This window comes from Microtus oregoni, unplaced genomic scaffold (assembly GCF_018167655.1).
Source record: "Microtus oregoni isolate MIOR12 unplaced genomic scaffold, Mior012 000005F_ref0000423, whole genome shotgun sequence".
In the NCBI taxonomy this organism is placed as follows: Eukaryota; Metazoa; Chordata; class Mammalia; order Rodentia; family Cricetidae; genus Microtus; species Microtus oregoni.
In genome coordinates, this window is record NW_024543064.1 from 19,782,593 (window position 1) to 19,808,032 (window position 25,440).

The 25,440-nt window shown below is 44.7% G+C and overlaps 1 protein-coding gene across 2 annotated transcripts in view; it reads left to right on the forward strand.

The window, feature by feature from the left end:
• Positions 1-25,440, forward strand: part of Wdtc1 (WD and tetratricopeptide repeats 1) — a 46,828-nt gene that overhangs the window by 8,877 nt on the left and 12,511 nt on the right. For both annotated transcript variants that reach the window (XM_041652382.1, XM_041652381.1), the window contains exons 2-7: positions 11,057-11,203; positions 13,288-13,371; positions 17,725-17,771; positions 18,147-18,258; positions 20,988-21,175; positions 23,932-24,114. In XM_041652382.1, the coding sequence (XP_041508316.1) occupies positions 11,156-11,203; positions 13,288-13,371; positions 17,725-17,771; positions 18,147-18,258; positions 20,988-21,175; positions 23,932-24,114 (662 nt within the window). In that variant the 5' untranslated portion in view covers positions 11,057-11,155. The remainder of the gene's footprint in view (positions 1-11,056; positions 11,204-13,287; positions 13,372-17,724; positions 17,772-18,146; positions 18,259-20,987; positions 21,176-23,931; positions 24,115-25,440) is intronic.

Genomic DNA, 25,440 nt, shown 5'->3' on the forward strand with positions numbered 1-25,440 from the left:
TGTTTATGACCAGTATCCGGGCTGTAATGTGGGACTAGGTTGACTTCCCATTTAATGACTGTGGTAAATTGACTTTCCTGCCTCAGATCCTACTCTGGGGTAAGAGTAACACCTGTCCCGGGGATTGCTAGGAGGAGTTGAAGGTAACACCTGTAAACTGTTTCGAAAGCTGAGTAAATTCATTTAGCAGCTCAGTTTCAGAACTTTTACCTGTGTGTTCTCCCATCGCTGGTTACCCGGCAGATCAGGAAACTGAGTCTTAGAAATGCTGTACAGAAAGAAGCTGGGCTGTGGTGGCGCACACCTTTAGTCTCGGCACTTGGGAGGCAGAGGCAGGCAGATCTCTGAGTTTGAGTCCAGCCTGATCTACAGAGCCAGTTCTAGGACAGGCTCCAAAACTACACAGAGAAACCCTGTCTGAAAAGAAATGCTGTACAGAAATTAGATTGTAGAGTTGGGACTTGAGCCTTGGGTCTGTGGGATTCCACAGCTTGGCTCTCCATCACGTTTTGACACTTGTACCAACCTTCTAGCTGGCCCTTGTGACGTTACACATTGCCCTCTGGGATTGCTCCAATAGGGACACCACTGCAAGCAGAAGAAAAGGAAACTTGCATACATCTTTTGCGCAATTCATAATGTTGAAAGGGGTCAGCTGTCACTTGTACTGGAGGTACCTCCATATTGTGGAAGAGGCATGGGGGGGGGTGGGAGTACGTATGGTTGAGGTTCCATCTTTCTTCTGCAGCTAAATTGCAGTGTGTCCTGAGAATCATCAGTTGTTGGAAATGGTTTTGTAGCTCATCTCTGAGGCTTCCTGTTTATTTTGTGTTTGTGCATGCATGTGTGTAAGTGTGTGCATGCATGTGTATATGCACAGCTTTGGAAGTTAGTCCTGTCCTTTCACCTCATGGGTACCAGTAATAGGACTCAGGGCATCATACAAAGTGGTAAGTGCCCTTAATTCATTGAGCCATATTGCCATCTTGCCAGCCCCCTTTTCTTCTTTTTCCTTCTTTTTTTCTTTTTTCCCTTTGGTTTTTTGAGACAGGGCTTCTCTGTGTAACAGCCTTGACTGTCCTGGAAGTTGCTCTGCAGACCAGGATGGCCTTGAATTCAAAGATTCACCTGCCTCTACCTTCTGTGTACTAGGATTAAAGGTGTGCTCCACCGCCATTCGGTTTAGCCCATTTTTCTTTCTTTTTTTTTCTTTTTTCTTTTCTTTTTTTTTTAAATATTATTTATTTGTTTATTTATTATGTATACAATATTCTGTCTGTGTATGTCTGCAGGCCAGAAGAGGGCACCAGACCTCATTACAGATGGTTGTGAGCCACCATGTGGTTGCTGGGAATTGAACTCAGGACCTTTGGAAGAGCAGGCAATGCTCTTAACCTCTGAACCATCTCTCCAGGCCTCTTTTTTTTTTTTTTTTTTTTTTTTTTTTGGTTTTTCGAGACAGGGTTTCTCTGTAGCTTTGGAGCCTGTCCTGGAACTAGCTCTTGTAGACCAGGCTGTCCTCTTTGCCTCCCGAGTGCTGGGATTAAAGGGGTGCGCTACCACTGCCTGACTAGCCCATTTTTCTTTCTTTCCTTTTTCTTTTCCTTTTTTGAGAGGATCTTGTGATGGTTTAAATGAGAATGGCCCCCAGTACTTGGTCACTGGTTGGAATTATTTGGGAAGTAGGTGTGGTCTTGTTAGAGGAGGTATGTCACTGTGGGTGAGTACTAAGCTCATGCCATTTCTTGGACCTGTGGATCAAGATGTGAACTCTTAGCTACTGCTCCGGCACCATTTCTGCTGCCATGATGGTTATCATGGACTCTAACCCTGCGGAGCCATGATCACCAGATCAAGTGCCTTGCTCATGGTGTTCTGTCATAGCAGTAGAAAACTAAGATAGGTCTTAATGTAGCCCAGGCTAGCTTCCAACTCACTCTGTTACTGAGGCTGGTCTGCCTTCCTCCCAAATGCTGGTTTTATAGCTGTGCAACACCACTCCCAGCTAATAATTCTCATTTTATAGACGGAAGAAAAATTGGACAGAGTGCATTCTCTCTCAGTTCCTATCAGTTAAGGTAGAAGCTGGCCAAGGGCACGATGGGGATAGAGAGGATCCCAGCCTCTCCTGGTCCTTCCTCAGCACCATGGAGTGTGTGCTTCAGTCTTCCTTAAGTGGGGATGAGAATAACCTCGTGGCTTCCTCATGGGATTGCTATGAAGCAAATTAAAAGCACGAGCAAAGGTAGTTGGGCAGGCATAATGCATTGTGTACACAGCTAGCCACGCTGTTTATTCAGTCGTTACTGGCATCTGCCAAGTTCAGTCTTGGGAACATTATGAGATGAATCAGGTGAAGAGCAGGCCTTGAAGGAACAGAAGCTGCAAAACCACAGTTCAGGGAGGAGACGGGAGGAGTTAAGAACCAGCTTTCCTTTCTGAGTTGTGATTTTGAAGTGGAAAGGAAAAGAGTTTGAAAGCTTTTTTATATATAGTTGAAATATTCAGATGCCAGAAATGTCATGACATAAATTATAGTTCAAATGTTCTTTTTTCATTAGTTTTTGTTTTGTTTTGTTTTCAAGACAGGGCTTTTCTCTGTAGCTTGGGTGTCCTGGAAAACTCTCTGTAGTCCAGGCTGGCCTCAAACTCATGGAGATCCGCCTGCCTCTGCCCCCCCCCCACTAGGATTAAAGGTGTCTTCTATCACTGCTCAACTAGAAAGAGGGTTTGTTATTTTTTTTTTTTTTTTGACGGCAGTGTTTCTCTGTGTAGCTTTGGAGGCGGTCCTGGAACTCACTCTTAGACAAGGCTTGCCTCGAACTCAGAGATCTGCCTGCCTCTGCCTCGCGAGAGCTGGGATTAAAGGCGTGTGCCACCACCGCCTGACTAGAGAGAGTTTTAAAGGGACCTGAGATGAAGAGCTCCATTCTTTGTGTATGCTAGAACTGGTCTACCCTGAGATGCATTCCCAGCCAGGGTCTCTTTACAGATGTTCACAGCAGCCAGTAGATGAGCACAATGTACTGTATCAGTGTAGTGGAATACTATTTAGCCAGAAAAAGAAGTGAAGTGCAGATAGTGCAAAATGGATCTTAAATAAAATTATGATAAATGAAAGAAGCCAGACAGAGAAAGCCATATATTGCTAATGAAGCATCTGGAGTATGGAGAGGGCCGTATATTCCTAATGGAACGTCTGGAGTAGGTAGATCTGTCGAGACAGAATGGAAAATGGTGTTTGTCAGGCGTTGAGGATGGGAACTGACTACTTGCTGGGTATGGAGTAATGCAGATGTTCTGGAAGAAGCTAGGGGTGGTGGTTGTACAACAGTATGTGTGCTGGAGACCGTTGACTTGTGTATTCAGAAATGACTAGTCCTATGGAATTCTGCTTCAATTTAAAAGGCCGCATCCTTTCGCTGTCTTCTGTTCTGCTGTCTCTTATTTCCAAGCTCTAAACATTTCAAGGATTAGATCATATGACATCACCATTCACTGGGATCTTTCCAGAAGTTTATTCTTTAGCTAGTGAGTTGGTGGGTGCACATGTGTGTTGTGGTTATGTGTGAATGTATCTTTTGAGTTATATGTGAAGGCAAGAAGTCAGCCTCAGGTATGGCCCACTTTATTAGAATTTTTTGTGTGTATATGATAAGTAGAGGTGTGGTCACAACCATGCCATGTGTGTGGCTCAGAGAACAACCTAGAAAAGCTGGTCCTGTCCTCTTTGGGCCCTGGGATACACTCGAGTTGTCAGGCTTGCATGGTGAGCGCTGTACCTGCTGATGCATCTCACTTCCATGTTGTACCCTCACTGCCACCACTTTCTGAGGTACAGTCTAGGCCAGCTGGCTAGCAAGCTCCAAGAATCTACCTGTCTCTCCCATCTTCCAGCCTTACAAGAGCGTGCAACTCGACCTAGCTTTAAGTAGGTTGGGGGATGGAACTTGCAGACACTTTATTATTGGGTTATCATCACAGCACCCACACTGGAAAGACACCCACTCGCTGTTTTTTTTGTTTTTGTGTTTTTTTTTTTTTTGAGATAGTGTTTGTAACTCAGGTAGCCTGCTGCCTAAGCCCCTAAGTTTACAGGCATGCACTACCAGGCCTGGAGTTTTTATTGCTTTTTTTTTTTTTTGGTCAGATAACCATCCCTCCATTTGATTTATCTATTGAGGCATTGACTTGCTTTTCTTTTTGTCCAGCACTTCTGTAAACATCACTGCATGAGGGTTTGTGTGGAGTTGCCTGCCTTTTTAAAACAAAGTTACAGTTTTCCTTCTGATCTCCCAACTTAAAGCTATGAGTAAGGACACCAGGCTCTGTCACCTGCAGTCCTGCGATGGGATCCCCAGTGTCAGCTTTCTTCCTGATAGACGGTGTAGCACGACTTCCCGAGTCCAGGCACTGGTGTTGTATACGTTCACACTTAGAGCTGCCCACTGAGGTAGGTATGCCTACCCTGTTTTCATTCTGCAGATGTGCAAATTGGACCTCAGGTGAAGTCTTCTTGGCACACTGAGAGGGCTGGAATTTATGCCTAAGTGCATGATTTTCTTTTACGTGAATTGGTGTTTTTCCCGCATACATGCCTCTAAAGGGGTCAGATCCCCTGGAGCCGGAGTTATAGACTGTTGTGAGCTGCCATGTGGGTGCTTAGAATTGAACCGGGGTTCTGTGGAAGAACAGCCAGTGCTCTTAACCACTGAGCCATCTCTCCAGCCCCAACATGCTACATTCATAAAATCCATTTTGTGTTATCTTTTCTGCTGCATTATCTAGGCAGACAAAGGACTATAACCAACATGAAGTGGGTTGTTCTTTATGTTTGCGTGTTAACATAGTCCTTGGTTCCGGATGGATAACTTCACCAGCCTCGCCTCTTACGTTGTTGGTACCCTTTCCCTTTGCATTAGGAGTAGATCATTTTCTCACCAAACCCAGCTATTGTTATTTTACTTAGTATTTATTTATTTATTTTAATGTTTATTTATTTATTATGTATACAATATTCTGTCTGTGTGTATGCCTGCAGACCAGAAGAGGGCACCAGACCTCATTACAGATGGTTATGAGCCACCATGTGGTTGTTGGGAATTGAACTCAGGACCTTTGGAAGAGCAGGCAATGCTCTTAACCTCTGAGCCATCTCTCCAGCCCTTAGTATTTTGTATGTGTATGGTTACACACACACACACACACACACGGTTATATGGGTGTGCACATGCCCCAGTGTATATGAATGTCAAGGACAACTTCATGAAGTTAAGATTTCTTTTTCTGTGTTACGTGTTGGTTCTAGGAATTGAATTTAAGTTCCAGATATGCTTGGCAAGTCCCTTTACCTGCTAAGCCATCTTGCTGGCCCTGAATATTAGTTTCTTATTAGTGTTGTCCTCATAGAGGAAAGTTTCCTAGTAGCCAAAGCTAAAAAATTGCAGGTAGGATGGGGTTAAAGGTGACATGCTAGTGATTTTCAGCCCTTGGGAGAATGCCTTCAGAAAGGTGTGACATCTGCTTAGCCGCTTGCTCAGCTCATCCTTCTGATAGCCATTAGGTCATGCGTTTTCCTCTTGCTGGCCCGCCTTAGACGAGTCACTTTCTCCTCCTTTCATGAGTGTCTGTTTGGGCTGCTCTGTAGCGTCCTAATTACAGATCATATCTTGAAAACCTTTGTCCTCTGGCTAGAGAAAGTCTTTACTGAGCTTTCATTTTCTCTAAACAAATTAGCTCTCCGTGTTCTTCCAGCTCCGAGTGTGAACGCTGGGGTGTGGCGCTCAGCACCCCGCCTCAGAGTGAGGAGAACATGCTCTCCTTTTCTAGTGGCTTCCACATTGTCATGTTCTTCCCCGTGGCTAATGTCCTGTTCTATGCTGGCTCTAAAACGTACAAATAAATTAGTATAAGTAAGATTCAGTTAATCCTTCCAAGTCTACTTCATTAAAATTCTTGTGCTAAAATTCTTGAAATTATTAATTTCAGCTATTATGTAATTTGCATACTGCATCTGAGAATGAATTCCTGTTATTGCCATCTTTAGTGTTTGATCATGTATGTCGCTGCTGGATGTCTGTCCCCCTTTCCCAAGCTTCTATACCTTGTGATTGTTTGTGATCTGAAGACCAGAGTGCGGAGTTTGCTGCTGGTTAGCCACAGAGGCCAGACAGTGGTGGCACACACCTTTAATCCAGCTCTGGGGAAGCAGAGGCTGGTGGATCTCTGTGAGTTCAAGGCCATCCTGGACTATGCTAGACCAATTCTAAAGGAGAAACAGAGCTCATACCTTACCTTTAATTCCAGCGCTAGGGAAGTGGAGACAGGAAGGGAGATGAGGAATATAAGGTAGGAAGAGAGAGGAGCTCAAGCATTCAGTCTGAGGACGTGGAGAGACAAGATACCCCATTTGGTCTTAGTATTTCATATTTCATAGTGGCCGACTGCTCTGCTTCTCTGACCTCTGACTCAGGTAGTAAGAATTATTACTAGAATTTGAGCTACTGTAACTGACCTGTTGACTCTCAAGAATGCTTACGGAGGTAGCACTGAGAAGTTGGCCATGATTTCATCTTCTTATTTCATTATTTCATCTTGAAATAAGTTTTGATTTATCAATCTAATTCTTTGTTTGAGAGACTTTTGGGTGGAAATATGAAATTAGTTGTGCCCTTGGTAGATATAAAGGCATTTCTTCCTCTGTAAATCTTTTATCAAGTTAGATGTGCCCACCAAACTTTGTGGGAAGGCACTCTTCGTTTTTTTGAGAAAGCCGGGCTGTATTCCAGGACGGTTTTCCAGTGTGTTACCATTTCTTCTCAGGACAGGGCAGAAATGGTCATTAAAATGCTAAGTAGGTTTAAACAAAAAAAAAAGGCTTTAACATAGCAAAATTACATATAACAAAATAGTTATCAAGTAAAAGTTACAATAATCTTTATCATAACTAAGGAAAACTATAACTATAACTAACTATTCTTAACTCCATCAAAGACTCCAGAAAGATATAATAAAACCGAAAAAGGGGAAATGATGGAGGAAGGTCATTGGCTAATAAAGGAACTGCCCTGGCCCATTTTATTGGTTAGAGGATAGGTGGGAGGAGTAAACAGATCAGAACACTGGGAGGAAGAAGAAGTGAGCTCAGAGACTCCACAGCTCTCTCAAAGAGAGACGCCATGCTCCTGGCTCCTGGGCAGATGCACGCTATGAAGCTCCGACCCAGGATGGACATAGGCTAGAATCTTCCTGGTAAGCGCACCTTGGGGTGCCATACACAGATGACTAGAGATGGGCTAAATTAATATGTGAGAATTAGCCTAGAAGAGAATGGGCCAAGCAGTGCTTAAAAGAAAAAAAAAAAAATGCTAAGTAGGATGCCGGGCGACGGTGGCGCACGCCTTTAATCCCAGCACTCGGGAGGCAGAGGCAGGCGGATCTCTGTGAGTTCGAGACCAGCCTGGTCTACAGAGCTAGTTCCAGGACAGGCTCCAAAGCCACAGAGAAACCCTGTCTCGAAAAAAAAAAAAAAAAAAAAAAACCAAAAAAAAAATGCTAAGTAGGTATTAGTTGTGTCAAAGTTAACGGGTTTAAATCCATATTTTTATTTTACCTCCTAACTGACTGGTTTCCTGTGTGTCTGATTTTCTTCCTCCCCTTTCTGTATTTCTGTATTTTGAAGCCATACATGAATCTTAACTAAAATCGTTTGATATAGTCCCTCATGTTGTGGTGACCCCCAGCCGTAAATTTATTTTGTTGTTACTTCATAACTAATTTTGCTGCTGTTATGAATGTAATACAAATATCTGACATGCAGGATATCTGATACTCGACCCCCAAAGGGCTCCCGTCTCACAGGTTGAGAACCACTGCTTCAGAACACTTGGAAAGTAGAATGAAAAAGTCTTATTGTAACCCCAAAGTAGTGATATTTCACTTTTAAAACTTAGCTGAGGTATAGTGTTTGTTTAAGGGCTGCACATAGCATAGACATTTTTCCTTCATGGCTCTCATTTCTTTTTTTAAAAAAAACTTTATACTGCATTGATTTTTTTTTTTATGTGTGGAGTGTGCATATGTGTGTGGCTGCATACATGATGGTGGAATTTCTCTTTCTATCATGTGGTTCCCAAGGATTTAATTAAGGTTGTCTGTCCTGGTGGCAAGTAACCTTACACTGAGCCATTTTGATGACCTGTGATTATCATTTCTAATCTCTGTGATGTTATGTGGCAATACGTTGTTTCACCAGACTGTTAATATTAAGAACTTGTGTGGGTTTTTTTTTTCAGCAACAAAATCTGTGATGAATATACTTGAATTTTCTTCTTGCATTTGTGTTTCCTTTTGCTATATATTAAAGAATTGTATTTCTTGCTCTTTTATTTTATTTATTTATTTATTTATTTTGGTTTTTCGAGACAGGGTTTCTCTGTGGTTTGGAGCCTGTCCTGGAACTAGCTCTTGTAGACCAGGCTGGCCTCAAACTCACAGAGATCCGCCTGTCTCTGCCTCCCGAGTGCTGGGATTAAAGGAGTGCGCCACCACCGCCCGGCTTTCTTGCTCTTTTAAACAGAATTAGATGGTATAGGAATAGATATGGTGGGACAAAGGCTAACTATCCAGATACTGAGGAAGAATTTCTTTTATAATTTATTTATTCTTATTTTATGTACATTGGTGTTTTGCCTGCCTGCATGTCTGTGTGAGGGTGTCAGATCTTGGAGTTACAAACAGTTGTTAGCTGCCATGTGGGTGCTGGGAATTGAACCCCGGTCCTCTGGAAGAGCAGCCAAGTGCTCTTAACCTCTCTGAGCCATCTCCAGCCCCTAGGAATTTATTCAGTTGAACCATGGGCTTTGTCATCGCACATTTCTTGCATTCTTCTTTAAAAAAAAACAAACTTTTTCTGGGTCAAGGACACCACAAGAAAACCCACAGAATCAACTAATCTGGGCTCCTAGAGGCTCCCAGAGACTCAGCTGTCAACCAGAGAACTTGTGTGGGACTGACCTAGGCCCTCCGCGCTAGGTTACAGTTGTGTAGCTTGGTCTTGTGGGACTCCGATCAGAGGGAGCAGGCGCTGTCTCTGTCGTGGACCTGCTTTTGGGATCCTGTCTTGTTGAGTTGCCTCGTCCAGCCTTAATAGGGGAGGATGTGCCTAATCTTTTGCCCTTACTGGCTGATATACATGGGAGGCCTTTGCTTTTCTGAAGAAAAAGGAGACGTGGATTGGGGGAGAGAAGGGAAACTGTGAACAGGCTGGAAAAAAAATAATTAATAGAAAATACTTAGACAAAAAAAAAAATCAAAACATTTATTAGGGACTGGGGAAATGGCTCCATGGTAAAGAGCAGGTATCGCGGAGCTGGAGAGATGGCTCAGTGGTTAAGAGCATTGTCTGCTCTTCCAAAGGTCCTGAGTTCAATTCCCAGCAACCACATGGTGGTGCCCTCTTCTGGCCTGCAGGCATACACACAGACAGAATATTGTATACATAATAAATAAATAAAATAAATATTAAAAAAAAAGACCCAGTAATACCAAAAAAAAAAAAAAAAAGAGCAGATATCGCTCTTCCAGAGGACCATGGTTTGATTAATACATTGGTGACAACTGCCTGTCACTCCAGCTTCTAGGAGATGTGACTCTGCTGGCCCTTACCCTCATGTGTATGTGCCTACACAGAAGCACACACATACATAATTTAAAATAATAAGTTTTTTTGGCACTGGTGAAATGGCTCAGAGGTTAAGAGCACTGGCTGTTCTTTCGGCGGTCCTGAGTTCAATTCCCAGCTACCACAGGGTGGCTCACAGCCATCTCTAATGAGATCTGGTGTCCTCTTCTGTCCCACAGGGATACATGCAAGCAGAATATTGTATATATAATAAATAAATCTTTTAATAATAAGTTTTTTTTTAATTAGTAGGTAGGCCTGGAGAGATTGCTCAGTGATTGAAAGCCCCCCTCCCCCCCCCAGAGAACCCAGGTTTGATTCTGTGCGCCTGTCACATGGCAGCTCATGACCCACTGCAATACCAGTTCCCCGGGGATCCTGCAGCTCCTGGTCTCCAGACGTACATGCAGGCAGAATAATACTCCTACATGGAAATTTTTGTTTGTTTGTTTTTCGAGACAGGGTTTCTCTGTAGCTTTGGAGCCTGTCCTGGAACTAGCTCTTGTAGACCAGGCTGGCCTCAAACTCACAAAGATACATGGAAAATTTAAAAACATTTTTAAGTTAAAAAGTATTGGATCTGGGTGGCGGTGGCACATGGTTTTAATACCAGCACTTGGAATGCAGAGGCAAGTTATTCTCTGAGTTCCAGGACAGCCAGGGCATGTTACACAGAGAAACCCTGTTCCGAAAAACTAGAAAACGAACAAATACTGGAGCTGGTGAGATGGCTCACTAGCTACAGCTCCTGCCACACAAGTCTGGTCACCCAGGTTCCTGAAGCTCACTTAAGGTGGGAGGAGAAAGAAGCAATTCCACAAGGAGATCTCTGTCTCCACTACACATGCCCACTAGGAAAGCTGATTTATTATAAAGGATTTTACAAAGGATATAAACAAATAGGTGTATAGGGCAAGACCTAGAAGTGGGCCTGGAGCTTCCCTGTGTCAGTTCTCTGGAAGCCCCCTTTTTGAGGTTTTGATTTTGTGAAACTGTTTGTCTATGGTACTGATTTGTGGGAGAGTCTGGCTGAGGGTCTCGGATCTAAAGTGTGATAGTTCAGATAGTTCGCCAGTGGTGTGATGGGACAAGTGGACATCGACATTTGTTTTGCCGTTTTCCTTCCTGCATCCACAGCCATTCCTGGTTAGGCATCACGACTCCTCACGTGCTTGCTCAGTGCTCCCTGTGGTTATGAGTCACTGTGCTTGATCTTTACCCACTCAGGAGTTCTTGAGTACCGTGGAGCAGGGCCAGCCCCCCATGTTGTAAATTACTGAGTGGGCTAGTGGGCTGTCTTAGGAGTGGGACCAGGCTTGTGAAGGTACCTATTCCATTCCCAAGGCTTGATGGCGCTTTTTGTTTTCCTTACAGGTAATTAAATGCTTGTCTTGTGGACCTGGGCTTGGTTGGAATGTGCAAGGGTCTTGAAGATCCTTCTGTAGCTTCCTTCTGTTGAACCATTAAGAGAAGATGGCAAAAGTCAACATTACTAGAGACCTCATTCGTAGGCAAATCAAGGTAAGCAGCCCGGACCTTCTAACCTGTGCCTTAGACACTTTTTTCTCCTACAGTGGTTCTCAACCTTCCTAATGCTGCAACCGATTAATACAGTTTCTCATGTTGGGACCCCAAACCCTAAAATTATTTTCATTACTACTTCTTAACTGTAATGTTGCTTCTGTTGTGAATTGTAGTGTGAATATCTGTGTTTTCTCGTGGTCTTAGGTGACCCCTGTGAAAGGGTCATTCCAACCCCAAAGTGGTTGCAACCCACAGGTTGAGATCCACTGCCACCCTATAGATTCATTTAAAGATGGCCCCCCCACAAAAAAAAAAAACAAAAGACAGGTCTACAGTCGTCACTTACCTAAAGTCACATAGCCTGCTGGTAGCAGACTGAGGACAGAATCAGGTCTCCTGTCTTCTCAATTTTTTTCAAGTACATGGAATTCATGAAGGCTCCCCTGTTCCCCATATTTGTGTCTCCATTGCTAAGATTAATGTAGGCTGGTGAGCCATTAGTGTGGGGGTGCATATGAGTATAAGTTCTAGCCTCTTCACTGCTCCAGCTGCTGAGTTGCAGCCTGAGGCCGATCTTCTTTAAGGCTCCCTTGCACTAGAGCCTGTCCTGCAGTCTCCATGTGAAGGCAACGTTACCTGTGAGATGCGAGAGTGACTGGGCAGGTGGGTTCAGTTAGCGAGGCAGCTCCAGGGAGACTCCAGAATAGGATGACTGAAGCTTAGAATAGTTTCGAGCAAGGCATATATACACCTCTGGTAAGAACCCCAAGAGCCTCAATAGTGGAACTGCCTGAAGACTGGTCACTCTGTTTGCCTGTGCTCTAATGTTTTTGTTGTTGTTAAGTGATAGTACCTTTGAAAAGTTAAATGCTAGAACTTTCTTTTTAAAAAAAAAAATTATTTATTTATTTATTATGTATACATTATTCTGTCTGTGTGTATGCCTGCCGGCCAGAAGAGAACACCAGACCCCATTACAGATGGTTGTGAGCCACCATGTGGTTGCTGGGAATTGAACTCAGGACAGACCTTTGGAAGAGCAGGCAATGCTCTTAACCTCTGAGCCATCCTTCCAGCCCTAGAACTTTCTTTTTTTTTTTTTTTTTTTTTTTGATTTTTTTTCTCTGTAGCTTTGGAGCCTGTTCTGAAACTACCGCTTGTTGACCAGGCTGGCCTCGAATTCACAGAGATCTGCCTGCCTCTGCCTCCCCAGTGCTGGGATTAAAGGCGTGTGCCACCACCGCCCGGCCCTAGAACTTTCTTAAACTAAAAAGAAATTCAATTACATAGCAGTTTGTGGCGTGTGGTGATACATACCTTTAATCTCAGCCCTCAGAGCAGGTGGAGCTCAGTGAGTTCAAGGCTGGCTTCAGCTACATAACAAGTTCCAGCTAGGACTACACAGTGAGACCCGTTTTCAAAAGCAGACTTATGTAGCCTTCGGTGCATGGAGTTTCATGTTGGATGAACTGAGTGTAACTTGTGCCCTGATAGGAGCCAAGAGCTTGGGTGTACATAGTCTGCGTTTGTCTGCTTCACCTGGTATTGCTGAATACTTAATTTTGGTTTTGGAGGTCTTTGGGGGATTTTGTTGGACTGGGTGGCCAAGACAGGAACTGTTTTTAGGGCTCAGTACCAGAAGGTGATTTTGGATATGCATGTGTATGCACTTACACAGTGTATCCCAGAGGCAATGCTCTTCCATCCAAAATATGGAAACATTCCGTTTTCTTTTGTTTTTGTTTTCCAATTCTCTGTTATATTTTCTGTTTCTTATCGTGCTCAACATAGGGTTGAGTATAGAAAAGTTAAATATATTGGAGATTAGAGAGATGATTCAGTAAGTTTAAAGCACTAACTGTTCTTCCAGAGGACTTGGGTTTGATTCCCAGCTGTCTACAGTTTCAGTTCCAGGGGATCCAACACCCTCTTCTGACTTGCACCTAGCAGGCTTGCTTGCACATGGTCATAGATGAACATGGAGACAAAACACCCATTCACATAAAACACATTTTGAAAAAGCAAGTTAGATATTAAATAATATTGAACCAAAGAAACCACAACTTCATTTCTGTCCCTAGGAGCGGGGTGCCCTGAGCTTTGAACGGCGATATCATGTCACTGATCCATTTATCCGGCGGCTGGGCCTGGAAGCAGAGCTTCAGGTAAGAGATTCAATTTTTAGCTAGGTGGTGGTGGCGCACGCCCTTAATCCCAGCACTTGGGAGGCAGAGGCAGGCGGATCTCTGTGAGTTTGAGGCCAGCCTGGTCTATAAAGCGCATTCCAGGACAGCTCCAGGACTTACACAGAGAAACCCTGTCTAACACCAAAAGAGAGAGAAAGAGAGAGAGATGGAATTTGCATCCTATATCCACACGGCCTGTTTCCCATCCTCTGTGTGCAGATCCACCTGCTGTGCCGGGTTTAAAGGTGTGCACCATCACACTAAGCTGGGTTTGTGTTTTTAACTAGGTGTATGTGGGTTCATGTGTGTACAGTTACTCTTGGATGCCAAAGCATCAGATTCCTCTAGAGCTGGGCTTATATTGTGAACCACCCAAGTGAGTGCAGGAGCTGAACTCAGTCAGGTCCTCTTTGTGAGCAGTGTGTACTTAACTGTCCCGAATTTTCTTAATATTATTCTTTTTTTTTTTTAAAGATTTACTTATTTATTATGTATACAACATTCCGCCTCAGTGTATGCCTGCGCGCCAGAGGAGGGCGCCAGATCTCATTACAGATGATTGTGAGCCACCATGTGGTTGCTGGGAACTGAACTCAGGACCTCTGGAAGAGCAGCCAGTGCTCTTAACTTCTGAGCCATCTCTCCAGCCCCCTTAATATTATTCTTAAATTACATGTATTATGCAGTCATCCCCTGCTATGCTTTGGGAGGAAGGATTTCTAGAACTTCTCATAGGTACAAGTATCTTCAAATGTTCAAGGTTTTGTATAAAATGATGTGTCATTTGCATATAACCTAAAAACATACTCCTGAACACTTTACAACATCTTTAGATTGTTTTTAATACCTAATAGAATCCTGTATCATTTTAGGATAATGATGAGGGAAAAAAATGTCTTTACATGTTCAGCACAGATGCAAATGCCATAATCCTGACTCCTGTTTTCCCCCTGTGCCTGGCTGAATCTGCCCATCAGGAACCTGCTAGTACTGGAGCCAAATACGTATCTCACCTCCTCAATTTGCCTTTATTTCTTTTCTCTTGTTACTATTTCTGAAACAGTATTTATTTGTAGCCTAGATTAGACCTGAATTTACCCAAGACTGTTGTTGAACTTCTGACCCTTCTGCTTCCATGTCCTGTGTTAGAGTTGCAGGTGTGGGCCACCAGGCCTGGTGGTGATGGCCTTTTATTTCCGTTTTGTTTCTTGTGTAATTTGAGCATAAATTCAAATTAGACGGAGTCAAGTTGGCATGTCAAAGAAGCGCCGTAGCCTGTATATAAACCGTGGCACGGAAGTGGCAAAGTAGGTCTTACATTGTATGTGTCTGTGCTGCTCCGAGTTGTCATGCGCCTGTTTTTGTGTAAAGACAGAGTTTTAGATCTCTTTGTGTACCTAAGAGTAGAGTAGCTGACTTACAGCTACTCAGTATTGTCAATTTCTTGGGACAGGATTTTGCAGTACACCCCAAAGCTGCCCTTGAATTTCAGACCCTCCTGTCTCAGCTGCCTACTGCTGGGATTAGACACAGACCCCAGCGACACTGGGTAGCTGTTTAGTTTCTCTTTTAAATTTTTACATTTAGGGGGTTGGAGAGATGGCTCAGAGGTTAAGAGCATTGCCTGCTCTTCCAAAGGTCCTGAGGTCAATTCCCAGCAACCACATGGTGGCTCACAACCATCTGTAAAGAGGTCTGGTGCCCTCTTCTGGCCTGCAGGCATATACACAGACAGAACTATATACATGATAAATAAATAAATATTTTAAAAAAATTTTTACAGGGCTGGAGAGATGGCTCAATGGTTAAGAGCACTGACTGTTCTTCCAGAAGACCTGGGTTCAATTCCCAGCACCCGCATGGCAGCTCACAGTCTGAAAATTCAGTTCTAGGGGATTTAACACCTTTATATCAATGAATATAAAATAAAGTTAAATAAATTATAAAAAAAATTAAAATTTTTACATTTATTTATTGTGTGTGAGTGGGGCACACACACCTGTGGAGGAGGCCCAATTACAACTGGAAGGAGCCATTTCTCTCTTTCCCTGTGCAGGTCCCAGGGACCAAGCTCAGGTGCAGGCTGGGCAGAGGTGTGCCGACACCCTGAGTCCTCTCATCTGCCCTGTTTTTTTGTTTTTTTTTTCTCACCTTGCTTTCAGTGTTACATTTATGTCATCATTGCTAATTCAAGGTCATGAAATTTTATACTTGTGTTTTCGTCCAATAGTTATATTGTTTTAGAGAGTAGGTGTAGGTTTTTGATCCATATGTATGTGTATGGAAACTAAGTTCAGTAAGGAGATCCATTGAGGTAGGAATCGCAAAAATAAGGTCCCTAAGGGTGACCCAACTTCATCCTTAAGGTTTCAGTTGTGAACCTAGCCTTGAATACTGAGGCATCTCTCCAGCCTGACACTAAATTCTTTGGTTGTTCATGATGGTGTCCTGGGTCAAGCCTAGCACTTGCACATTCAGGCAAGTGCTGCGCCACTGAACTGCATCCCCACCCCATGTGGCATCCAGTTGTCTCAGCACCATTTGTTGCAAAGACGGTTGAATTGTATTAGGAATCCAAACGTGTAAAGCATTGACCAAAATATCTGTCCTTATCCCAGTACCACTGTGAAGCAACTTGGGAAATTAGGGCATATGAGCCTTCCAACTTTATTCTTTTGCAAGATTGTTTAGCTATTCTGAGTCCTTTGCATTTCCATATGAGCTCAAGTACACTGCCACCTGTTCTTATAAATAAAGTTTTATTGGAGCACAGCCACACTCATTCATTTATGTATTGTCTGTCTGTTTTAGCGATTCAACAGCAGAATTGAATGATTCATACAGAGACCATATGGTATACAGAACCTAAAATATCTATTGTTTGGCCCCTTACAGAAAAAGTTGTCGACTCTTCCTTTAGATAATGAAGTAAATTTATGTTGTAATCACCTGAGAAGAAAAGTAGGAAAGCATCTCTAATTCCCTCACGTATTCAGGCAAACAGTGTGCACTATATATGTGGGCAGTGTATCTAGACCTGGAGGGAAGCAGCAGTGAGGACGGCCTGTCGGGAGAGGCAGTCGCGGAGGTCCCAACACCTGTTTTATGGTTTCATAGCACTCAGCCACTGCCTGACTAACCTGGCTGACCTGTGTAGGGATTTTCCTCTCGCTAGAGTTCCCTGTATTTTTACACAGTAGCACTCACATGTAGAAACATGCCTACTATATGCTCAGTGCTCGGTAGAAGTAAAACGTAAAAAGACTGCAGGGTTCTGTAGTAGATGCGGGCTCAGTAGAAGGAAAAAGCACCTGTCGCAAGTTAGGGCTGTCGCCTTACCTACAGGAATTCCTGTTACATCAGGAATTGAAGTATGTAGCTATAGATAGATCATTTTTTGTGGTAGTAGTGGTTGATTCTTTTTGTTTTGTTTTGCTTTGAGACAGGGTTTGTCTGTGTAGCCCTGGCTGTCCTGGGACTCACTCTCTAACCAGGCTGGCCTTGGGTTCACAGAAATCCTCCTGCCTCTGCTGTGAACTCTGGGGCTGCCCCTTCTTACCATTTCTCCCTGCGCTTTCACCATTCACTAGTGTCTGCCCCACTTTCTCTGTTTCTTTCTTAAGATTTATTGTTTTATTTCATGTGTTTGAGTGTTTTGCCTTCATGTGCCTGAGGTCAGAAGAAGGCACCAGATCCCCTGGAACTAGAGTTACAGGCGGCTCTGAGCCACCAAGTGGGTGCTGGGAATCGAACCTGGATTCTCTGCAAGAACAGTAAGTGTATGCCCACTTTCTCTCCAGCCCCACTTTCTCTCTCTCTCTCTCTCTCTCTCTCTCTCTCTCTCTCTCAAATAAAACCCTCAAGATAAATACTCTAGCCCAACTTAGCTTTCTGCATTAATCTCTAGGTTCTGACTTTGGTAGGGAGTGAGGATGGAGGAATAAATGAGTGAAACATGGAACTGCAAAGATACCGCAAACATTCCGTCCCTGAACTTGTCCCCTGAGGGAGCTGTACCTGTGCCTTCCAAGGATGCGGCAGAAGTTTTTGGTTTTTATTTCTAGTTATTCATGTATGTTTTTCCTACAAAATGGAATGATAAAGTCTGCCCTTTATAGCTCAGGTGTTCAGTGTCAACTGAGACTTTGTGAGAAAGTCCTTTATATGCTGTGAGACACAGGATATAAAGTTCTATTTACTTCTGACCGCCACATGTCCCTTACAGATACTGAAGGAGAGACTGGTTTGCTTGCTTTATCCCACTTCTAGGCATTGTGCTTCCCAGGAGACTGTCCAATCAGCTCTCTTCCTAACCCTCTGTTCCCTCCTCAGGGTCACTCCGGATGTGTCAACTGTCTGGAGTGGAATGAGAAAGGAGAGTAAGTATGTGCTAGAGGGGCCAGAGGGGTCAGGGAGGTCGGGAGAAGAGGGCTCCTCACTTTGGTACTTCTAAGGAGATAGACTACTGCCCATGACCGCCAACACAATAAACTATTAACCCAAATGCGATGGAAGTTTGGGTGAACCTCCAGACCCTGATTTACTTAGGTGGGTGTATTGGGAAAACCTTGAAAATTCTTAGCCAAGTGAAATAGAATCTACTGACATCTACAAGCTAACCTTAAACTCTGCAGCACCTACTGTCCTTTGAGTTCTGTGTGCCTACCTCCTTCTACCTCCTTACCCTCTGGGAATGGGGATAGGGAAGAGGCACCCTGGGAACTTGAAGTCAGAGCTCCTAACTCTGCCCACAGCTTGCTGGCTTCTGGTTCCGATGACCAGCACACCATTGTGTGGGACCCACTGCATCACAAGAAGCTGCTCTCCATGCACACAGGGCACACAGCAAATATCTTCTCTGTCAAGGTGAGTAAGACAAACCCCGCTGGGCAGAACTGGGCTGTGGGCGTGGCTGTGGACGTGCTGTGCTGGTATAGTGTGTACTGTGGATCCTAACTTGCAGCTGTCCCTGTGGTCTGAGTATTAGAGAGTGGGGCTTAAAGCCTGTCTCTTTATGTTCTCAGAACCAACTGGCCAGCTCAAGATCCATTTCTATTTATTACATTTTTATCTTTTTGTTTGTGTGGTGGTATAAGAAGTAAGTTTGTTTGGTGCTGGGATGGAACCTAGCACTTCGCAGATGCTAGGCAAGTACTCTACCCACAGAGCTATAGCATGAGTCTACAGTTCGCTCCTCCCCGGAAACTTGCTGTCTTGATCCTAGAGAGCAGACCTAGAAGTACGCATGAGGCCTTAGAATCACGTGTAGCCTGGAGATGGAAAGGACTGTCTGCTTGGGGCTCCATGAAGAAAGTTGTTTATTTTTTTTAATACAGGGTCTCGCTCTGTAGACCAGACTGCCCTTGAACTTATAGAAATCCACCTGCCTCTGCCTCCTGCATTCTGGGATTAGAGGCCTTTGCCACATGTCTGGCTGAAGAAGGTTGGACAGCCCTTTGGGTGTTTATCAGGGTGCAGGGGTCTCCGTTAAGTGCCAGACAGGGAAACGAACCACGGTGAGGCGAGAATGAGAACTTGGTGTAGATTGACCTCGTCAGCCCGGATCAAGACTTTGGGGAGTCTGATGCCAGGTGGTTTATTCCCAATAAATTTAGACATGGTATAATTTGGAAAAAAAATTTCCTGGTGTAATACAATCCCTGGTTCACAAGGAGGTACAATTGCATGGAAACTCAACTCTTCTAAGAAGATGGGTTCTAGAGATAGGCTGCCTGTACTGACTAGCTTACAGGCCTAGGGAAGGCTCTGACCTGGTCTCAGTCATACGGATATCATAGAGGCCATTTGGGCTGTTGGCCACTGCTGGTTCTGGTTGTGGGAGTTTGGGGGAGCCTCTGGCTATACAGTATTGCAGGGTCATTTAGATTATTAGGTATTTTTCTCAAAGCAGAACAGCTACAGCTTGGCTCATGATTCTACTGACCAGCCCCGTACTGCATAGTAAGACATACACTCACTTACTGGCCCTTGGTGCAAGACACAACTCTTTATCTGCCTCTTCTGGCATTTTTGGTGTTTTAAGAATGCATTTTCAAAAGTATGTTATTTATGTATGTATGTGATATGGGAGAGGGGGCATGGGTGCCACAGCAGGTGTGTGGAAGTCAGGACAGCTTCTTGGATTGGTTCTCTCCTTCTTGTGGGTCCCTGGAATTGGTCCCAATTCACCAGGATTGTTTGGGAAGTGCCTTTATCCACTGAGCAATCTTGCCAGCCCTAGTATTTCGTTTTTTAAGAAAAGCAGAGAAATGACTCATTTTTGATTGAGGTAGTCAAAACATCAACCATAGGCACTACAGTATTTCACCTATGTGCTCCCCCCAGTGGCAACCATGATACATTACAAATGCGGCTGCAGTGAGGGCTCACCTGTCTGTGCTGTGGCTAGCTAGGATCTGTGCTACCTCCAGGCAGAAAAGTGTAATTTCTTCACTCTTCCAAATAAAAACTAAAAAGAGAGCTGGGGTCTAGCTCTGTGGTGGAGCCCTCGCCTAACATTCTCTGTGCAGATGTCTGTCCCCATTACAAGGAAGGAGGGGGAGAGATACTCAACTGATAGCCATGCCAAACCCTATCTTCCTCAAGTTCGGAAGATAAAGCTGTGTCATATTTGTCTACGAGGCCACGTTTGCAACTGCTTTGTTCTTGCCACAGGTCACCTGGAGTGCTGTGTTCTCCACTTTACTGGGCGATGGCTGTCATCTTTACAGTGGCCAGACCTTCCCCACTGAACTCTTCCTACTCTTTGTCATTGTCAGGAGTGCTGTGCTGAGCACTTTTGCCCAGATCCTTTCTTTTGTTTTATTTCTTTGAAGTGAGAGTTTTAGGTCAAAAGAAAGGAATGATTTTGTTGCTTTGTTGCTTTTTGTCTTTTGAGATGAGGTTTCTCTGTGCAGCCCTGGCTGTATTGGAACTCACTCTGTAGACCAGGCTGGCCTTGAACTCACAGAGATCCACCTGCCTCTGCCTTCTGAGTGCTGAGGTTAAAGTGTGCGCCACCATCGCCCAGCAAGATAGGAATAGTTTCTAATCTTTGTTACCTGATTCCCCAATTTTTCCACAGAAGAAGTTGAACACTTTAAACATCTCTTAGCCCATGCCCCTCAAAGGTAGTTTTCTTTGTGCTAGGGTTGATCTTAGTTCTTACACATCCTGTGTGAATGTTCGGCACAGGACTCACTCCCAGCCTCCCAGTTGTAATGCGGTTATTTTCGGTGTCAGCAAGGAAACGTGTTGTTGACTGGTATTTGGAAATTCTTAGTAAGTGAAGTGAAGATTATCGTCCACTCGGCTTCTGCTTGGAGAAGACGCAGAGGAAAGGGGCTCCTTAGGTAAAGCAGCTTAGTGTAAGTCGTGACCACCCTAACCACATGAGCTCGTATATAAAATATCTTCATTTTAACCTTGAAGGCTGCTAGGCTGCTGCTTCCCATCCTAAGTTATTTTGGTGAGCTTGATAAACTTATTTTCTTAAGTGACTTGAGAGGGAAAGGACATGCTGACATCCAGGCCAGTCTCCTTCAGTAGCCAGCTCCACCCTGACTCCTGCCAATCATGTAATTTCTTCTGAGCAGTTCCTGCCTCATGCCGGAGACAGAATCTTGATCACGGGGGCAGCTGACTCCAAGGTTCATGTCCATGACCTGACGGTAAAGGAGACGATTCACATGTTTGGAGACCATACAAACCGGGTGAAGCGCATTGCCACAGCACCCATGTGGCCTAACACATTCTGGAGCGCCGCCGAGGATGGGCTTATCCGGTAAGTGTCTCTGCGTGAAATGGCATGTCCTCTGCCTCAGTGGCAGTGGGTTGTGCCCCCTGCCATAATGACGCCTTCCACAGACCTGGCACCTCTCCCTACAGTTCCAGTGGCTGCATATTTACCTCTGACCTTTTCAGACAAAAATGGGTGCTATTGCCCCTCTCTCCTTTTAGGGCTGCTGGGACTCAAACCCAGGGTCTCTTGCATACCAGATAAATTCTCTACCACTGAGCTAAACCACCACCACCCCTTTTCTTTCTTTTTTTTTTTTTTTGATTTTTCGAGACAGGGTTTCTCCGTAGCTTTTGGTTCCTGTCCTGGAACTAGCTCTTGTAGACCAGGCTGGCCTCGAACTCACAGAGATCCGCCTGCCTCTGCCTCCCGAGTGCTGGGATTAAAGGCGTGCGCCACCACCTCCCGGCACCACCACCCCTTTTCGTGGGAAGGATTGGGTGTTGAGACTGGCGTTGCTCTGCAGTCCGGGTTGTACTTGGGCTGGAGATTGTCTTTCCCCAGCCTCTCGGGTGTTGAGACAAGCGTGCTCATTCTCAGAGGCCTTCACTCTTGTTTGGAGAGGGAGATGGTCTCTCTGTTACTCAGGCTGGTTTCCAACTCCTGCCTCCGTGGAGCCCCTTTGCTTCCTGAGCGGATGGGGTTACAAGAACAGCCCAGCATGCTCTGTAATAGCGCCACTGCCTTGCTGTAACTGCTTCCTCCAGATGCGGCCTCACAACTTTCCCCTCACTTCTCCAAACTGCTTCAACTGGCCACCCTTTCTTATCTTCTCTATGCTACTGTAGAGAACCTTCTAAGTAATGTGTAAGCTCATAACAGTGTAGTTAGAAGCAGACCTTTGAAGCCAGGCATACCAGGTCAAATGCTAGTTCTTTCAGTGTTAAGTCTGAAAGGCCACTTTACCTCTGAACTTTAGTCTCTTTGTCTCTAAAATAGAATAATCATAATATCCCCTTTGTTGATCTGAATATGACAGTGGAGAACATGCATATAAAACACACGGTACTTGAATGACAGCCTGGGTCAGTGGCGTGTTCAGGAAGCACTTCCTGACCTGTTCTCAGGGCCAGATGGGAGGAAACCAAGCAGCCTTGAGCCTCAGGTAGAAGAACCCCGAGGACCTAGACGAGGCACAGGTAGTGGAGACATCCTAACAGTACGTGATCATAAGCTGGGCCTTCAAGAGCAGATGAGAGGTGGGTGGGCAAGAGGCGGCAGGGTGGATTCACCACACATATAGGGAGATAAAAGTCGCATACAAGGTGCAGGATGCTGTGGTGTAGGCTGGGGACACAACTCAGTAGTAGAGCGCTCACTTAGCATACTTGAAAACCTAGCCCGGGGAGAGGGGAGAGGAGGCTGATTATAACTAGACCACATAGAAAGCTGGTGTGTGAAACTGTGTCTTAAGAGTCGGACTGTGGGCTTTCATAAACTCAGGCTGCAGGCATCAAGTGGCAGAAGAATGATGTCAGACTATTTAGGAAGAGCATTCCAGTTAGGATGGCCTAGGAGGACAAGTGAATTGTGTGAGGCAATTAGAAGTGGCTAGGCAAGAAATGGGTGATGCCGTGCCCCATTCTGGAGGTTCCTGTGTAGTGGCAGCAGGAGTGTGCTCCTACTTGAGACATTTAGGCTTTTCCTTTGCCATCCTGCTGGGGCTGTGGAGCTGGCCTGGCTTTGGTGTCCACAGGCAGCTCTCAGGGAAGCTTTGCTCTCCTTTCTCTTACTGTCATGTAGCCCTTGTTCCCTGGAAGAAAGTAAGAAGAGCATAATCAAGAGGTGTGGGGGCTTGGAGGTTTTTGTTTGTTTAGTTGATTGCTGTTTTTTTTTTAAATATTTACTTATTTATTTATTATGTATACAACACTCTGTCTGTGTGTATGCCTGCAGGCCAGAAGAGGGCACCAGACATCATTACAGATGGTTGTGAGCCACCATGTGGTTGCTGGGAATTGAACTCAGGACCTTTGGAAGAGCAGGCAGTGCTCCTAACCTCTGAGCCATCTCTCCAGCCCCTTGATTGATGTTTTTAAAAACAAGATCTTCCTATGCACCCCAGGCTATCCTCAACTGTGTAACCCAGGCCTTGACCTCATGATCCTCCTGCCTCAGCCTCCTGAACACTAGGGTTATACAAGCATGTGCCATGACACGCAGATAACAAATAATTTACATGCCATAGTCTTAGCAGGTTATTCCTGCTCTGTACTTCGTAGCTGTGATACCCCAGATAGTTTATTTAATTTCTTGGTGCCTCTGTGTTCTAGTGGCACAGGGCTGGTGGTTCAAATGAAACACTCAAAGAGTATTGGATGAACAGTGCGGTTTCCCCTCAGTATTTTTGCAATCACTGGTAGAATAGCAGTAGCTGTAATGTTGACATTTATAAGATCTGAACTGTAGTATATACTGTAAAGGATTAATTTAGGATAAATCAGAATGTGTTAAGATGCCTACTATAAAGCCAGATGCAGTGGCGCATGCCTTTAATCCCAGCACTTGGGGAAGGCAGAGGCAGATGGATCTCTGTCTCTGAATTGGAGGCCAGCCTTGTCTACATAATGAGTTTCCAGGATAGCCAGAGCTACATAGTAAGACCCTGTCTGAAAAATAGAAGAAGCTTACTCTAGGCAGCTGGCTCGCAGTAGACAGCATCTCCTCTTGCATCACCAGGACTGGGTTCTCCCTGCTTTCGGCATAAGAACCTTGGCCTCTAATTATGTTTTCTCCCACAGCCAGTATGACCTTCGGGAGAACAGCAAACACTCAGAGGTGCTGATTGACCTGACGGAGTACTGCGGCCCGATGGTAGAGGCCAAGTGCCTCACAGTCAATCCCCAGGACAACAACTGCCTGGCAGTAGGGGCCAGTGGGCCCTTTGTGAGACTCTATGACATCCGAATGATCCATAACCACAGGTACGACCAGTAACCCTGTGGACCCTTTCTCTTATAGTAATTTACCTGTAATTCCCTCCCATGAATCACTGTGCGTCTCCTGATAGTTATCTCACTGTTAGACAGTTATTTAACTGTGTGGGTCAGAGGGACACACATAGTTTCACAGGTGCCGTGGTGTGTGTGTAGAGGTCAGAGGGCCGATCCCACCATGTGGTCCTGGGGTCACTCGCACTCGGGTCATCAGACTTGGCAAGTGGAACCATTTCTGCAACCCTAGAGTTAGTCTTGTTTTCTCCCCTCTCCTTTGTTTTTTGTTTTTTGAGATGAGGTCTTGTTCTGTAGCCTTGGCTGGCTTAGAACTCACTATATAGACTAGACTGACCTTGAACTCATAAAGACATGCTTCCCACTGCTGGGATTAAAGGCACAGGCCTCTACATCTGACCACAGAGTTAGAGTCTTACATGTGTAATATTTTGTATGTATAATTTTATTTATTTATTGTGATACTGGAATTAATATGAGACTATGCACGTGCTCGGCAAGTACTCTGCCACTGAACGACATACTTGTCCATATTTTACTTAAGAAAAAAGTTCAAAGTAGAGCTGGAGAGATGGCTCAGTGGTTAAGAGCCGCTCTTACCAAGAACCAGTATTTGATTTCCAGCACCCACATGGTAGCTGACAACTCTAATTACAGGGGAATCTGACATCCTCTTCTGGTCTTTTGGGTGGAGCACCTTTTCTCACATGCTCATTCCCTCATGCAGACGTAGTCACATCATCTTTCAAGATTTATTTATTATGTATAGTGTTCTTCCTGCATGTATACTTGCAGGCCAGAAGAGGGCACCAGATCTCGTTACAGATGGTTGTGAGCCACCGTGGGGAATTGAACTCAGGACCTCTGGAAGAACAGTCAAGTGCTCTTAATCACTGAACCATCTCTCCAGCCCCAAAATAAAATATTTTTAAACATAAAAGAAAAGGTAAAATCACGAATGGTGGCACACTACTATAATTCTGGCACTTGGGAGGTAGAAGGGAAAGGAGCAAGGTTCAAGGTCATCTTTTCTACAGAGCTGAGTCTGAAGTAAGCCTTACTTAACTAATGTGACCCGGTCTCAGAAAAGATAGAAGAAGGAGAGGGTGGTCTCAGACCCGAGCAGTCTCCACAGCCTTGATTTTTCCTGATCCTAGGACAGGTCTAGCCTGCTCTACTACTGACGAATCTGTCCATAGGCATCTAAAGAGCAAACCTTGGAGCTACCTGGCAGGAAGAGAGATGCTTTTCTAGCTCTGGGGACACAGCTGTGGGTGTCCTCTGAAGTGGGACCCACCT